This window comes from Talpa occidentalis, unplaced genomic scaffold, assembly GCF_014898055.3.
Source record: "Talpa occidentalis isolate TD23 unplaced genomic scaffold, MPIMG_talOcc4v2.1 talOcc4.7, whole genome shotgun sequence".
In the NCBI taxonomy this organism is placed as follows: Eukaryota; Metazoa; Chordata; class Mammalia; order Eulipotyphla; family Talpidae; genus Talpa; species Talpa occidentalis.
The window spans coordinates 63,981,286-63,997,915 of record NW_023605083.1 but is presented as its reverse complement, the minus strand read 5'-3'; the positions used below and the strand labels follow the sequence as shown (position 1 = coordinate 63,997,915).

The 16,630-nt window shown below is 38.7% G+C and overlaps 1 protein-coding gene across 4 annotated transcripts in view; it reads left to right on the top strand.

The window, feature by feature from the left end:
- FKBP15 (FKBP prolyl isomerase family member 15) overlaps positions 1-16,630 on the top strand; it is a 49,436-nt gene that overhangs the window by 9,415 nt on the left and 23,391 nt on the right. For 3 of the 4 annotated variants that reach the window (XM_037494955.2, XM_054689457.1, XM_054689455.1), the window contains exons 3-13: positions 2,112-2,196; positions 2,643-2,712; positions 5,961-6,035; positions 6,317-6,415; positions 7,279-7,428; positions 8,127-8,195; positions 9,267-9,413; positions 11,464-11,606; positions 12,078-12,135; positions 14,219-14,326; positions 16,369-16,471. In XM_037494955.2, coding sequence (XP_037350852.1) covers positions 2,112-2,196; positions 2,643-2,712; positions 5,961-6,035; positions 6,317-6,415; positions 7,279-7,428; positions 8,127-8,195; positions 9,267-9,413; positions 11,464-11,606; positions 12,078-12,135; positions 14,219-14,326; positions 16,369-16,471 — 1,107 coding nt within the window. The remainder of the gene's footprint in view (positions 1-2,111; positions 2,197-2,642; positions 2,713-5,960; positions 6,036-6,316; positions 6,416-7,278; positions 7,429-8,126; positions 8,196-9,266; positions 9,414-11,463; positions 11,607-12,077; positions 12,136-14,218; positions 14,327-16,368; positions 16,472-16,630) is intronic. The other variant, XM_054689456.1, reaches the window with a different exon arrangement.

The window sequence follows — 16,630 nt, the reverse complement described above, 5'->3', positions numbered from 1 at the left end:
ACTAAGATCACTAGGCTAGGCAAATAAACCATAGAAATGGGCACGTCTTTACAACAACAAAACAAATGGCCAATAGAAATCTATTGAAAATGTTAAATTTCTGCTTTCCTGTATTTAGTAAATGCAAATGGACAAAAAAAAAAAAAAAAACAAACCCAGTGAGATGACTTTCCCCTTTTCCCTACTGCCCCTATCAAATACTCATGAAGATTTCAAAAGGTAGTTGTGGTCTTGTCCTCAGGGGTGTAACAGCAGGCATACTCACCGCAGGTGGGAATGTAAACAGGAATGACATTTCTCAAGGGCATTTGGACAGGACCATTCAAGCTTTTTATGCCCCTTTATTCCATAATCCCATTTTTAGAAATTTATTCTAAGAAATTAGAGTCACACATAAAAATGTGTGTTTTTAAGAGATGCTCACTGTGGTGTTATTGATAATAAACTAAAAGCCGTCTAAGCGGTGGAACCTTAGAGTAGAAAAGTTTAGGCTGGAAGGTCTCACAAAGACAGACATCAGAGGTTGGGGTAGTGATGATTAATGAATTTTGGACTAAACTTGGCTGTGGAAGTTTCCAGGAATCTAGGTAGTGTCAGAAAAGATCAGCCACAGGTAGGGGCATAGTATTATCTATTGATCTTAGAAGACCAACCCAATCTGACCCCAGTGCAATAATTTCCACAATAATTCCTTCAAAAAACATTATAAAAGAACACCCTTGCCCTGGCAAATGCAGTTCTTATTCCTTAAGACTGCCCTTCTGTGTCTATGCAGGCATCTCTTTCCTTTTTTCCTTTCCTCAGTAAACTAGCTGTGTGCTGATGAATGGGAACTGCTGAATTCTTTCTCAGAGGGACCCAAGAACCCCATGCCCCAAACCCTGTCACCCAAATTCCATCATAAGGAAGTGACAGACAGAAGGAAATTGGATGCATTGGTAGTTATAGACACTAAAGAACATTTTTAAGATTAGTTTGTTTTGGAGACTGTTTTGAAGAGTATAAGGAAATGCTTATAGTAAAATAGAATAAGAGATTGTCAGATTACAGGAAAGATAAAAGAACTGCAAAGTTTCTATGATAGGGAAAGGACTAGCAGTGAATACAGCAAATTGCTAACATTTGTTTTTGGATGGTGAGCGTATGGTCATTTTTTTTTTTTTTTAAAGATTTATTTATTTATTTATACAAGCACTGGGTACAGTCAGAAGCGTGGAAGGGTGAGAGAATTCACCAGAGCCAGAACGGGGAGCAGAGCAGGCAGAAGGACCAAAGTACACTGCTGAGGGGAGCAGCGGGTGGCAGGAGAGGTCTGGGCACCAATGTGGGACCCTCCTCCAGTGGCCGGGGAGCAGCCGGGGATCAAACCGGCGCTGCAGAGGCTGCGGGCAGCTTCGCAACCTAGCGCTCAACTGCTGCGCCACCGAAAAGGCCCACGTATGGTCATTTTTTTAAGTTTTCTACCATGTATATTTAGTCTGTTATCTGAAAAAAATAATACTTTAAACAAAATTCAACTGAGTATTTAATATTTCATTGGTTTTCTTCAACCATTTGCAGATCTGCAACATCATTCCTATATAGCAGATAGCAAGGAGCTCTGAGAAGCTGTACGAAGTGGAAGCATTGTAGGCAGAAGGGGCAGGGAATGAGAAAGACACACTAGGCAAAAGAGCAGGCTGATTATTGCAAGGTTCCTTTCCTTTAGGCTAGGGCAGGGTCTATTAGGCATTTTACTCACTGCTGATAAGGCAATACCTGATTGGTTTATCATTCCATTTGTGGGAGAGCCAAAACTGTAATTAAGGTACATCTCAGTTTGGTGAGGAGGGGTGGGGGTAAGATCTTAGTATGAAAAACTCTATTTGGGGGCCTGTTTTGTTATTTTTAACAATACTAAAAAAAAAAAGATACTTTTGAAATAAGATTTTGGTTGTTCAGTTTCCTCATCCCCAGGCCAGGTCATATTGATTGGTGGCTGTAATGACCGATAACACTTAAGAAATTGTTTATCACTAAGGCACAAGAAGAATTTTGAAGCTGGTTTAATGGTGAGAAATCCGTTTGAAGCACAAAGTGAATGACAGCTTTCTTTCCTTCTTCATCTTCAGGAAATCAGGCTACACCGAAAACCACACCCACCACAACAGGCACTTCCACAGTACTGGTTGCAACAGCAGTCCATGCTTATCGATAGTAAGTAGCAGAGAAGGAATGCTTTGTGAGGTTGGGGGTGGGTTAATAAGCTCATATCCTTTTTTCTGTAAGCCTCTGTTCTTTGCAAAATAACTACTTAGTCCTTTCATAGACAAGTATCAGTAATGCTTTTTAGCATTTCAGTTTTTCACAGTTCTGCACATAAGATTTTGAGGAACCATATCTTCTCTTGCTAGGAAGTTCTTGTCTTCTCAATTCCTCCCTTTTTAAGTACTCAAAGAAAGCTACTCCCCTGAGATATCTTGACAATAGATGTTTAAAGAATAAAGAAGTTGTATAAGAGCTTTAAATTATAAACTGCTCACCTTTGTCCCCTTCTGAAGACTAAATGACCTGCTTCCCTTCTTCTATATGGCAGAAAAGAAAGCTGGTTCTGTTTTAATTTAAGGAAGTATTAATATGTGTTGTTTTTCTTGCTTCTCAAGCACAAATGGTCAATATTTAAAGCAGGGCAAGTTTGGTGCTGCAGTCCTGGGGAATCACACAGCCAGAGAGGTAAGAATTGGCCTATTGTCTCACGTATATTCAAGTGTCGCAAATCATATTGATGAGCTGGTTTTTATTTGGCTTGCTCCTCCCATGTCAGAGGATTAAAATGATTGCATTTAATGTGAATTTAAATACTAGTTATATAGCAACACTTAGAGCTGCTTTTTACTATTGTGCATTAAAACATCCAGGGACTCAAAATCCCTACGTTTGATATTTGTGGTAAGGACTTCACTTAAGAATCTGGAGAATTTTAGAGTAAGTCATTTAGCAAGCACAATTCTTAGGTAATGAATGACACTTACTGTACTACTGAAAGCATAACATCTCTGTGCCTGCCTTAATGACCAGTGTTTATCTTTGAAAGTTTGATTATAAGATAAGCAGTTAATCACACAGTGTAATGTGGTTTGGGTCAAAAAGATGTGGCTAGAAGCACCAAAGACTGATTTCCTTATATGGAAATAGTGCTTCAAATTCTGTTCCAGAAGGTTTGGAACATTATTGGAATCAATAAAAGAAATTATAGAATTTCAGAGTCCAGAGAGCATGAAGTTCATGTTCCTCAGAAACTCTTGAGTCATGGAAATAAGATTGTAACAGGGTAGTCCCCAGGAAAGGGGAAGGTTACAGGTTCCCTGCCCCACCAAAGGGAGGGTGGAGCTGAGCAGGGAAAGAAGAAACTGCAGAGGAAGGTAGGAAGCAGGAGGCAGAGCCAGAAGGAGACCTGGAGGAAGCATATGGAGCCAAGAGACACATGAAGAAACTGCACTTGCCTTTTGGTCATTGACTGGTTAACACAGATGTGGATGAGAGACCCGTGGGGAGATCAATGGCAGTTTTTGTCTTGATTTTGATTTTTCTCTTTTCACTCCAGACTTGTCTGGTTGTTTCTCATCCTTTTCTGTGGGTCCCCACTGGAAGATGTTTTGGACTTGTGGCAGGCTTTGGGGCCTTGCTCTGGGCCAATCCCATTTGGATGGACTTTTGCCCACAAGGGAATGGGTAACTTTGGGTGCTTGATTTAGAAACTATATTCTTTGCTTTTCCTGTATTGTTTCCTAATTGTATTAAAGTTCCTTCCAATTACAGTATCATATGTTTTGTGTTGATGCGGCAGATGGCAGAACCTAGAGCAGGCAGGTTTGCGGGGCCTGGGGTGCCCCTGTCCCTGCCCTGTAACAGATTTGGTGCCCCATGTTGGGTGCCAAACTGTTACAGGGCAGCCCCGATATAAAACTGTGTTGCCTGACTGTGGGTCCTCACCCATGTCCTTAAAAAGGACTTATTAATGTTCTACTGCAGGCACACACAAAAGGTTAATAAAAGGTTTTTTACAAGGGGAGGGGAAATGAGGAAATGTACAACTCAGGGAGAAAAGAGGGAAATAAAGTCTTAAATGCGACCTACCCTTTCCGCTGCCCTGGAATCCCAATGGCACTCTGAGAGCTGGCTGCGAGCTACGAGCCGTGAAGCCAAGAGGAGGGAGAGAGACCCCCAAGACCCTCGTGTCTGGTTGTATACCAAACCTGGCTGCTTAACTCCACCCTCAGGTCCCAGCAACCTTCCCTTTGGTGGTGACGGGATTTGTCTTTCCCAATGTCTTGATGGCTTGGGTCTGAAGTGGGGGTGGAGTCCACAAAGCCTGTATGGAATTAGCTCAGGACATCCTTTCCCCCAACAAGATGATCGTCCAGGCTGTAATATAGTAGACAGCACTCATTTGTATTCAGAGAAACAAAAAACTGAATTATGAAAAATTGGAAACATATAAAAACAGTAAGACAGAATAATGAACCTTCAAATATCCATTAACTAGCTTCTCTTACTTAATGTGAACCCCAGCCTGTATTCTTCTCCTACTCAGATTATTTTGATTAAACTCTAGGACACCATCCTACCTGTAACTATTTCAGAGTGTATTTCTAAAAGATAATTTTTTTAATATAGCCAGTATGCTGTGATCACATCTGAAAAACCCCCACAATACTTCTTTAACCTTATTTATGACTAGTGTTCCAATTTCCCTGGTTATTTAAACTTTTTTTTTTTCCACAATTGGTATCAATCAGTACCATGCAATTGCTCACTCTGTCCCTAAAATCTTTCATTTTCCTTTCAGCAGTAAATTAATGTTATCTCTCATGTTGTTCTCCTTTCTGTTGGTCGGAGTGTGCCGGGTTTGTGACGGGGAAGGGTAACAGGGTTCTGAGCTTCCCTCTCTTTTCATCCTATTTTGTGGCTACTTTCCTTTTTGGGCAGTTTACCAGAGTCGCCCGTTTATCTTGTGTGTCCCGGTTCTCGCAGGGACCTGCAGCTTTTCCTCCCTATTAACTGTTTTTATGGGAGGACTTACTTGTAAGGTTTCTCTGCTGCCGTGTTGATCCTCCTCCTGTCTCTCATTTTGTTATGTTAGCAATTATCAGTGGTTATTGTCCAGATTTATTTTTGGTTCATTAAGATTTTACAAATCTGGTATTGGAACTTGTACAATTGTAAAAATTATATTCATTGGACAGTTGTGGAAATGGGGCCTAGATGAACTAAAATTTCATTGAGAGAAGAGCCAGTGAGCTGAGTATTTCCTACCCTTGAACTTGCTAATGCGTAGGAGTAGATTGAGCATCAGGTATGGCGCAAGCAGAGACTTCTGGGGGAGAAACCTAGAGGAGCTTCAAACAGAAGTTTGGTTTTCCCCCAGGGGACATTTACCTGCAAAATTCACCCCCTCATGGTGTAGAAATTCAGAGACTGTGCCAGAAAAGCAAAGAGAAAGTTTTGTAGTCTTCATTACTTTCCCACAATTGGTGTTCCACTTCTTTACATCTTTGCCAACATTTCATTATACACCACCACCATCCCCCACCCCCCCACCCCCGCTTTTTTAATTGTTGCCAACCTAGTAGGTGTGAAGTGGTACCTTAGTGTGGTTTTAATTTCCATTACCCTAATGACTAATGGTATTGAGCACCTTTTCAAGTGCTTGTTGGCCATTTGTATATCTCTTACTTACCTCTTATTTATTTACCAACAAAAGACATTGCTAATTACAATTAAAGACTAAGGCTAAAATGAGAAGAGATTAAAAATGGATAGTGAAAAAATACCAATTTAAGTCCAAGCTTGAAGGGATGAACTGAGTTTTGACTTTTATGCCTATGTGGAGCACAACCCGCAACATCTTATTGCTGAGTTTACACTGCCTTTTAACTTTCTATTCTCTTTTTTTTCTGCTCATCTTTGCTTGAGTACAGTATCGGATTCTTCTCTATATCAGTCAACAACAGCCAGTTACTGTTGCCAAGATTCATCTGAACTTTGAACTAATGGTAAGAATTCCTATATTTGAATCTTTTCCTCTTTTGAGAAAGGTTTATTGTGGGAATTAGATCTGCTGCTTCAGCCCTGGGTGTCCATGTGGCTGTCTTAACAGAGCCTCTCAAAAAAGTCTTTGACTACCTTCCTGGAATGTGGACTAAGAGGGTATTGGTGGAGGGTGGAAGGGAATCTTTCTTTGACTCCACTCCAGGAGGGCCTTTCTCTGTGAGTTTAGGCAGATCTACCTGCTGTGCTGCCTGTAGTTAAATCACCCTAACATCTCTCTCCCCAGGTTCGGCCCAATAACTATAGCACCTTTTATGATGACCAGAGACAGAACTGGTCCATTATGTTTGAGTCAGAAAAGGCCGCTGTGGAATTCAATAAACAGGTAATACCATCTTAATCTTCTTGGAAAAGCTGAATATGTGTCTGGATTTCCATGATTTTGGGGAAATATATGGAAAACTCAAAGAGCTATATTTTGTTAGTGACAAGTATAAAAAACCCACTAAATTGGTCACTTGAACCTCTTGTATTTCAGGGAAATAATAGTAATACTGAAATTGCTTGGGAATGAGACTAACAGAAAAAAAGTATAAACTTAAAATACCACTCCATAAATTCTCTTATAGAATAAATGAAACTGTCTTTGAAAAATGGTGTTCTAAAAATATTTTAAAAAGTTATGTGATCATTTTAGAAAATTTAGAAAAGCATTAAAAAATCATAATCTTTCTACCCTACCAGGGTTAACATGCTTCTTTTTTTCTATGCGGAAATGCCTTTTGACATTTTTTAGAAGCTCCTTTTTCTTTCCTAAACAATGAAGCTGTAAATCAGTATGGTAATGCTAGTTAACATTTATTGTGTACTTGCTGTTACCTGCCAGGTGCTGTGCCAAATCTATTTATATTAACTCTATCTTCATAACCACCCTAGCAGATATACAAAGATTTTGTTTCTGTTTTGTAATAGCCGTCTGTAAAGTTCACAGATTTTAAGTTATTTGGCTGAAGTCACAAGTTAATAAGTGGCAGGGCCCCATTTGAATCCAGACAGTCTGACTCCACAGCCCTACTCTTATGCACCTTGATTCCTAGCAAAGATTACTGACTTTGGAAATGCTTACTTCTAAATTTGTAATCTGTTTTGTTAGTGGATGCAACTGTTTGATAAATATTATTAGCAATAGTGGAGTAAATACTTACTGAGCTTAAACTAAGTGTATGTGGCTTTGATTTTGTCTTGCAGGTATGCATTGCCAAGTGTAACAGCACTCCTTCCCTGGACGTAGTGCTCTCACAGGACCTCATTGTAACAGAAGGCCCTGCTGTCGAAGTTGGAGATTCTTTGGAAGTAGCTTATACCAGCTGGTTCCTTCAGAATCACGTGCTGGGCCAGGTTAGAAAATGTACTCTGCACATTCTTTCATAATTTAAGTGGCATAAGAGCTATTCAAATGTAAGGTATTGCTTGAATGCCTGCTGTTGTTCAACAGAAATCTTTTAGGAGCCCTGCTTTAGTCACTAGACTGCTTTGGGTCTATACTCATGAAATGCTAATGTATAAGATCTGCTTGGTACCTTTTGTTTCTTTTATTTATCGAAAATGGAAACTAGTTTCCCAAGTATTACTTTTGGAAACTGTGTATGTCTTGCTAAACTTGTATATATTCTTGTGGAATTATACTTTTTAGACCTTCGTCACAGTTGATTCTCTGTTTTTCATAGGGTAGATACTAAATAGGTTGGGTTAATTGTGTTTTAATATGACTAAGCATTCAAAGGTAGTGTGATGATAGAAAGAACTTAGGGTATGAGTCAAAAAAATGTGGGTTCAGGACCTCCCTGGTGGCGCAGGGGTTAAAAACAGTGCTATCAAGCCATCGCCAGCCACTGCAGCATGAGAGTGAGTGTGATAACTCCCTTTAGCCTCAACATGGTCCTGTCTTTTCAGGTTTTTTAAGAACTATTTTCCTAGTGTGTTTGACATTCTTTATGCCAGAGGTACTATGCTGGTATGTAGAAAATGACAATCATAATGATTATTAATATTATTTTTGAAATTGACTGATCTTATTTACTTTGATCCAATTGCAGGTTTTTGATTCTACTGCTAACAAAGATAAGTTGCTTCGTCTGAAATTAGGATCAGGAAAAGTCATCAAGGTAGATGCTTAAAGGTGTTCTTATTTGTTTATTGGTTGTAATAAACTTAATTTAGATTAAACTTTGTAAAAATTTCTAACCTGGATATCTTTGGTTTGGTTAAAAGATTGGAGGAGAAAAATGCATTTGGGAGACTTTTGCCTATCAGATAATAATAAATTGAAGATGGGTACATTTCTTTTCTCTAGCCCCTACCCTTGGATTTTCTCCTTGTGACTATAATGAAATTATTAGATCCTTCCTATAGCCTATTAGAGGAAGAGGTGATACAGATTCTTCTAGAAGTCTTATCACAGTGGGTGCTTCTCACCTGATTAGTATACAGTGAACCAGCATTTCCCAAACTTTGTGGGAGGCATAACAGGAGGAAAATTGGGATTGGAGACCAAGGACCTGGGTTCAGGTTGTGAATTTTTTCTTTATCAACTGTGTATCTTGTAAAATATAGAGCATTTTATTGTATGAGCACACGTTGATGCATACTGAAGTACTCATTCATCCATGTGGCATAAAGGTTTTCACTGTGCCTTTGGTTATAACTCATTTTTCCCAGATTCATTTGGAGGCTTTTTTCTATTGCCCATAGCAATTAAGGCTAGTTGTAGTGTTGAGTCCTGACTTAACAAGTTACTGTGATCTTGGGCTAGTTATCTAATCTCCCCAACCTCAGTTTTCTCATCCCTAAAGTCGGGGTGATGCTGTTAACCTTATGAGGTTATTTTGGGATTAAGCAACATAATGCAAGTAAAACATTTGCCATTTAGAAAAATGTGTTTAGAAAATGGTAGTTCATTTCATTTTAATGCCATTCTTCTATTCCCCCCGCCCTGATTTTCTTATATTATCTAAGATAAGTATATTTCAACCACCCCTATTTATGCCTTTTTTTACAATGAATTTAAATGCAGTATTCTAGATAATATAATTAATGGAAGTGAGAGAGTTGAATTTGATCTCCCTCCATTGGTACAAACCTGAAAGTGTATGAATGAAACCTGATGATCCTGTACTTTTGTTTGTCTTATAAAGAGTGTGTGTCTGATGAGCTTTCCCCTTCTCTGATTCCTAAAGGGCTGGGAGGATGGAATGCTAGGCATGAAAAAAGGAGGGAAGCGGCTGCTTATCATCCCTCCAGCCTGTGCTGTTGGCTCTGAGGGAGTAATAGGATGGACTCCATCAACAGACTCAGTCCTGGTGTTTGAGGTGGAGATTAAGCGGGTGAGTGAAATTGTGCTGTGTTGTATTGATGAGTCCTTTTAGTTAGTTTAGTATAATGAATAAATAAATATATTACAACCAGGTTTGAAGACATATTTGTTGGCTTGTTTGTTTTTAAGTAGAAGTGTTATAGTTGGAAAGAACAACAGCTTTGGAATCTAAGGTCCAAGGTTTATGTCCTTCCTGGCTCTGTTCAGAGTCTTTAGTGGTTGTGACCAAGCAAATTCTGCAAAATGGTGTTTCCTGCCAAATGTACATACCTTTTGACATAGTAATTCCATGGCTACAAATTTATTCTATCACTATATTCATGTTAAGTATACAAATAAATCAATAAGGTAGGTAGGTAGATAGACAGATAGGCATGCAGGCAGACATAGTTTCTCCCTCTGTCACATTATTTTTATTTTTTTAAAGATTTATTTATTTACTTATTTATTTATTTATATAAGCACTGGGTACAGTCAGAAGCATGGGAGAGTAACAATTCACCAGAGCCAGAGCAGGGAACAGAACAGGCAGATTGATGAAATACACTGCTGAGGGGAGCAGCAGGTGCGTGGCAGGAGCGGTCTGCGCGCCATGTGGGACTCTCGCTGGCGGCCAGGGATCGAACCGGCGCTGCAGAGGCTGTGGGCAGCTTTGCAGCCCAGTGCTCAACTGCTGCGCCACCGGGGAGGCCCATGCCACGTTATTTTTAATATTAGAAAGCTGGAAACATCCTAAGTGTCCATCAATAAGAAACTGTTAAATTATGATTTTTTTCATAGAGTATACTTTTATGTAGCTCTTAGAGAATATCCAAAACCTAGTAAGGGAAAGACGTTAAGTTACAAAACAATGTAGATAGTAGTCTCATGTGTATATCTGTATACAAACACATATACACACATCCATATACATGAACTTGTACAAACATGTACATAAAATACGTAGAGAGACACTTATAAATACACATTTATGCCTATGCATTTATAAAAATTTCTGGAAATATTCAAAGAAATGATTCAAAGCATTTTCTTTGAAGAATGGAGATGGAGTTTAGAAGCTTTGACTTTTTTATACTCTACATTCATATACCATTTAAAAACTATCATAAATATATATAATTTCCATAAGAAAAATTATAACTGTGGTTAATTAACATTACATACCACCCCACAGATAATGTATGTATGAAATAGTATACCCACACTTCCAACATTGTCATTGCCGATTAAACTTAATACAGTGGGGCCTCCCTGGTGGCGCAGAGGTTAAATCTCAGCACAATGAAGCTATCAGCAACCACTGCAGCATGAGTTAGATCACCAGGCAGGAAGCTTCCCACATCGTGGAGCAGACCTCTCTTGTCTTGCCTGTTGCTCCCTTCAGCAGTGTATTTCGTCAGTCTGCCTGTTCTGTTCCCCGCTCTGGCTCTGGTGAATTCTCTCATCCTCCTGCGCTTCTGACTGTACCCAGTGCTTGTATAAATAAATAAATCTTTAAAAATAAATAAATAAAAGATTTATTTATTTATGCATACAAGAGCTGGGATACAGGCCAGAGATGCGGAGGGCGAGAGGATTCACCAGAGACAGAGTGGGGAACAGACCAGGCAGACTGACTAAAATACACTGCTGAGGGGAGCAGCAGACGAGACAGAGGAGAGGTCTGCCTCACCATGTGGATTGCTCCCTGGCTGGCCAGGCATCGAACTCAGAGGCTCTGAGCACTTGGCCTTGACTGTCAGGATTCTGAAAAGAGAAGAAAGTCACAAAAAAAAAAAAAAAAAAAAATCACTGTAATCAGGTTCCTTACCTTCAATAAGCTCTACCCCTTTGGATCTTGGTTTAAAGATCCAAAGCCTCTGATCTGTGCTCAGAGGCTACGGATTTTTTCATAGTGCTCTGCTTAACCCCTTGCGCCACCAGGGAGGCCCTATCTACTTTTTGATTTGCCTGCAATGAACAAGTAATAACTTGTGTAATGAAGAGTATGTAAAATGAAAGGCAGATTGAGCGGAGGGTGCCTTTTGGTAGCCCATTCCCCTGTGCTTCATCTTTCCCAGGTGAAGTTAACTAAAGAGTGTGCCTCTGAAGGACACAGTGTCAGTTCCCAGAATTCTGCGGCCCCTTCTCCGGTCCCTAGTGCTGACGGCCTCTCTGCTGATCCTGCTGTGTCACCTTCCACATCGGTGCCTTTTAAATCAGGGTAAGATGCTGACTCATGTCAGGCTCTTTTATTACCCATAAAAAGATTCCTAGAGGATTTCAAAAATACAATATAGTTAGAAACTCATTTTAAATAACTGGGAAATATGGAATGAAAGAAATGAGGAAAATATTTTTATTAGATTTTTCTGACTAGAGAATTAATGCTCATAGACTATAAAACTTCTAACTCAGTTATTAAGAATACTTGCCACACTCTGGAAGAAAGTTGAGCAGAGGGCATAAATACAAATATATATCCAAGGGAAAACACATGAATAATAAGCATTTGGGTGGAAAATTGTTAATTCTCACTAGTATTCAAGGATTATACAACTTAGGAAGAGTTAAAATACTGTTCCACAGCCATTATGGCAAACTGTTAAAAGACGATTTAAAAGTTTGTTCAGTATAACCTGGATTCATGGTTATGGATTGTTTTCATCTCAGGGTGTATATTCTTTGCTTTCAGCGAGCCAGCTCTTCGTACCAAATCTAATTCCCTCAGTGAACAGCTTACAGTAAGTACAGTGAGTATGTGAGTCTGTCTTCCTCACCCCCAGTTTTTTAAAATGGTTTCATAAGCCTCAGGTATGGTAGGTTAGAGGGGGGAAAATCTGGGAACTAATGGGTTGGCTAGAAATCAGTCTTTATTCATTTCCCCTTCCTTGAAAGTCACCACAAATTAGCTTCCTGGGTACAGGCCTTTATTCTTATAATGTGGCCTTGAGAAAATTGTCTAACTTATCTGAAACATCACTAGAGTGAAACTGATGATTAATTTCTCCCCACCCATAGTTATTTGTTTGCATTCAACCCAAAGAAGAAATTACTAAACAAATAATTGATCTGCTGTGTGTAAAAAGTGATCTTTAAGCCCAGAAGATTAAGGTAAAGAATAAAAAAAAAATTGAAAATCATTTATAATCTCAGATCTTCAAACAACCACAAAAATGACCTATTACTGGTTCTGTTGTACTCTCTAGATATTGTTATTCATTTCTAAGCTTCAATTAACTTCTGACAGACTAGTTTCCAACATTTTTTTTATTTTGTTTTTTTTTCCATTGAGGCAAAATTCATATAAAATTAACCATCTTTTGTCCTTTTACACTTAGGTTTTTATTTTTTTGTTGGCACAGTTGAGTCAGGATAGCAAGATACACATTGAGAATACTCACTCCTACCCTGTCCCTGTCCACCCTCTTCATTTCATTCCCCCTTAGGTGCAACCACATTTATTCATTTCTTATGTATATTCTTTCAGTGTTTTTTTTATGCAAATGTAAGCAAACAGGAAGGTCTATTTTATTTTCCCCCTTTCATACACACAGTAGTGTGCTATGTAATAATGTAACTTGTATATTTACATGCTGCAATATATATAACAATATCTTTACATGTTAGCATGTAGAAAACTTAGCTTCCTGGGCCTCCCTGGTAGCCTAGGGGTTAAGTCTCAGGGCTATCACTGCTGTAGCCTGAGTTCAATCCGCAGCCAGGTCACTGACCGTTATGTGACACAGCAGACCTCTCCTGTCTCGCTTGCGGCTTCCCTTCCCTTAGCTGTGTATTTCAGTAAACCCTTCTGTTCTACTCCCACTCTGTCTCTGGTGAATCATCTCACCCCCCTGTACCTCTGGCCTATACCCCAGTTCTTCTATGCAAAAATAACATTTAAAAAAAGAAGCAAGCAAGCTTAGCTTCCTTATATATTTTTTATCTCTGGATCACAACATTTCATTGCGTCCTTTTCATAAACTCAACTGTTTTTTTTTTTCTTTTTTTTCTTTTTTTCTTTTAAACTCAACTGTTTTTGATGTGTGTCTCCATTAGGGAAAAACAAGCACCCACTCCCAGTATATGTACTTCGAGTAGATAAAGTACTCTCAATCCCTGTAAATAAGCTTAATGACTTATGATTGCCTAGAAGTAATTTAAAAGTAGAGGTTGTGATTCTTGCTAAACCAAATAGATCATGGACTACCTCAGAGGTATGTGTTCTCTGTTCTGAGGGTGGACTTTTTTTTTTTTCCCTTATATATTTGTTGAAGTGGTGAGACCACATTTCTATACAATTTAAAAAAGAAACCTTCTGGAGTTCAGATGTTGAAGACTGCACTTTGGACCAGTTAGTGGATGCCTAGGCTTCTGCACAGAAGCTAGTGTTACAGAGTAGCAGTAACTCTGACTACTTAGTCAGAGTTAAGTGAACCTGAATTTAAAGCAAAGATCTCCTTTTTCTCTCTCCAAATCTTTTTTGAATGTTGTTGAGAAAGGTACTATCATCTAAACTGTTTCCCTCCTTTAATCTGTACTTTAGTTTTTCATCTGTAAAATGAGAATACTTATACCTGGTAGGGAGACTTGACTGAAATGAAGTAGCTTATAGGAAGCCACTTTGTCCCTTTCCAAACATATAGGGAATTACTTTTACTACTATTGTTGTGACCCATGTATGCTTGTAGGAAAGAAATCTTTAATTCTCATTTTCTAGAATATATGGCAGAGGATTTAAACCAAGATCCAAAGGGGTAGAGCTGATTGAAGGTAAGGAACCTGATTACAGTGATTTTTTTTTTTTTTTTTTTTGTGACTTTCTTCTCTTTTCAGAATCCTGACACAGTCAAGGCCAAGTTGATCTCTCGGATGGCCAAAATGGGTCAGCCCATGTTACCCATTCTCCCACCACAGCTGGATTCCAATGATTCAGAAACTGAAGTATGTCCCTTTGCTGTATTAGAATAAACAGTGCATATGTTGCTATCTTCTGTACCTTTGGTTGAAATTAATTTTTCTGCCTCTGATCCAGAATCACAATAAAGAGAACTTATATTCAAAATGATACAGTTGGGTGGGAATTGTTACTTAGAGCCTATATTAAACTTTACAGATTGGTGGTGTTGGTACATGTATTTCTCCTGTAACTAGGAGATAAGGAGGCAATTCCATACATCAGCCACAAGAACTGGGAAGTTTGAAGTTGATTTTAGATACTGACAACAGTATCTAAAAATTCCTTTTCAGGCAACATGGTGCTCAATTCATATTTATTTATTGACTGTTTAGATCCTTTTGGGAAATATTGATATTCCCACTGATATTACTAAAGATTACACTGACAGAGCATATGGACTTTGTATGTGGTGTGATTTTTTTTTTTGAAGTACAGGAATTTTGTTATAATCAAATCTGTATGTTTCTTAAACTTTTTCATCTTTACAGCTAAAACAATTCATCAGGAATTTGGTATATGATATGAGTAGCTTAATTATGAGTTAATTTTTTCCCCATAGGTTTGCTCTTTATTAAATAGAACTACCCTTTAGCAACTTAATTAGAGCACATTGATTTTTAAGATTCTTTCACTTTGATGTAAAAAAAGCAAATGTGATGTTCTTGAGAAAGATAGGCTTTATTTTTCACAATTTTGTTTTATTTCTTCTTGGAATAATCCAAAGTAGATTAATTTAAAAATTTTAAACAGGATAGGATTTCTGGGACCTGTTGTCACAGTATTTTTTATCTGGCTTCTGAAAATGAGATTTAGATAAGATAATAATTCTTATAAAAAAATATAAGTCCTTCTTATTCATTATAGAATCATTTAAATTATAAATAAAAACATTTAATAAAAAGATCAGTTTCACAGAAATGCATAGTACATTTCTAAAGATATCAAGAAACAAGGGGAATTTCTAAAGTATAAATATCAGAGGTTTTTTTTATTTTTTAAGATTTATTTATTTATGCGTGCAAGAGCTGGGGTACAGGCCAGAGATGTGGGAGGTGAGAGGATTCACCAGAGACAGAGCGGGGAACAGAACAGGCAGACTGACTGAAATACACTGCTGAGGGGAGCAGTGGACGAGGCAGGAGAGGTCTGCTGCACCATGTGGGTTGCTCCCTGGCTGGCCGGGGATCGAACTCGTACTGCAGAGGCTGCAGATTGCTTCATAGTGCGGTGTTTAACCCACCACCAGGGAGGCCCATATCAGAGATTTTAGTCCTTGAACTGTAGCATAGCAGATTATAATCAATGTATATTGTGCCTAGAGATTTTCTTTTCCTTTCATGAATTGGGAAGATGTTTGTAGAATAACTTTGTTTAGAATTACAGTAGGGAGCACAGCTCATTGATTTTCTTAAAAAAGAAAAAAAGAATAGGGGGAAAACACCAAAACTAGATTATCCAAAAACAGCGTGGTTATAAGGCACAGGGAATCCTACTCTTACCCGATTTTCATTGAAAACCTGGAGATTATTGTACCTGGGGCACTTGAAGATTATTTGTACCTGGAATATCTGTAGATTATTTGTACCTGGAGTACCTGGAGATTATTTAGCAGAGGAGGAAAGTCTAGATGATTTCTGGGGATTCTCTGCAAGAGAGTTCTCTTCTGTGGGAACAGATTAGGTTCATTTTAAGGTAGCTACCGAGCTGGAAAATGACACATTCTGAAGAACAGTGTAGCTGCTTCAGACAACAAAGCATCAACAACTTACAATCCTTAAGGAAATCAACTATTTCATAAGAAATTTCATTTGCTATGATTTGCAGGGAAGAGGGGGCTTAATCTGTTACAAAATGAATTGGTCTCTGCCCATAACCCTCCCCCTAAACTCTTGCCTTTCTGCTTGCCTTTTCTTCCTCCTCTTTGCCTAAATCACTGTAAGCAGATTTAGGGTGGACATGCAACCTCAGGCTTTGATTAAGGACTGATATACCTAGTAACCAAAAGTGATGCTTGGGCCTGTTTCAGGATATGAATGCTCTTCGAGGAGCCGGGCAGCCCCTAGCTACTCCGTCTCTCCAGCCCTCTCTTCAGCCAGTCCATCCAGTTTTACCACAGATGACTTCACAAGGTAAGTGGAACTCTTTGAGCCTCTGGGGCCTTGAATTGAGTCAGCACCAACGATACCATCACTGTTCCTTCAATTGTTAAGCAGCATTGTTTTAGTATTGAGAACTGAACTAGTGTGCAAAACTTGTCCATTTGGCCCTGGGTGGGGCATTTTCAGATG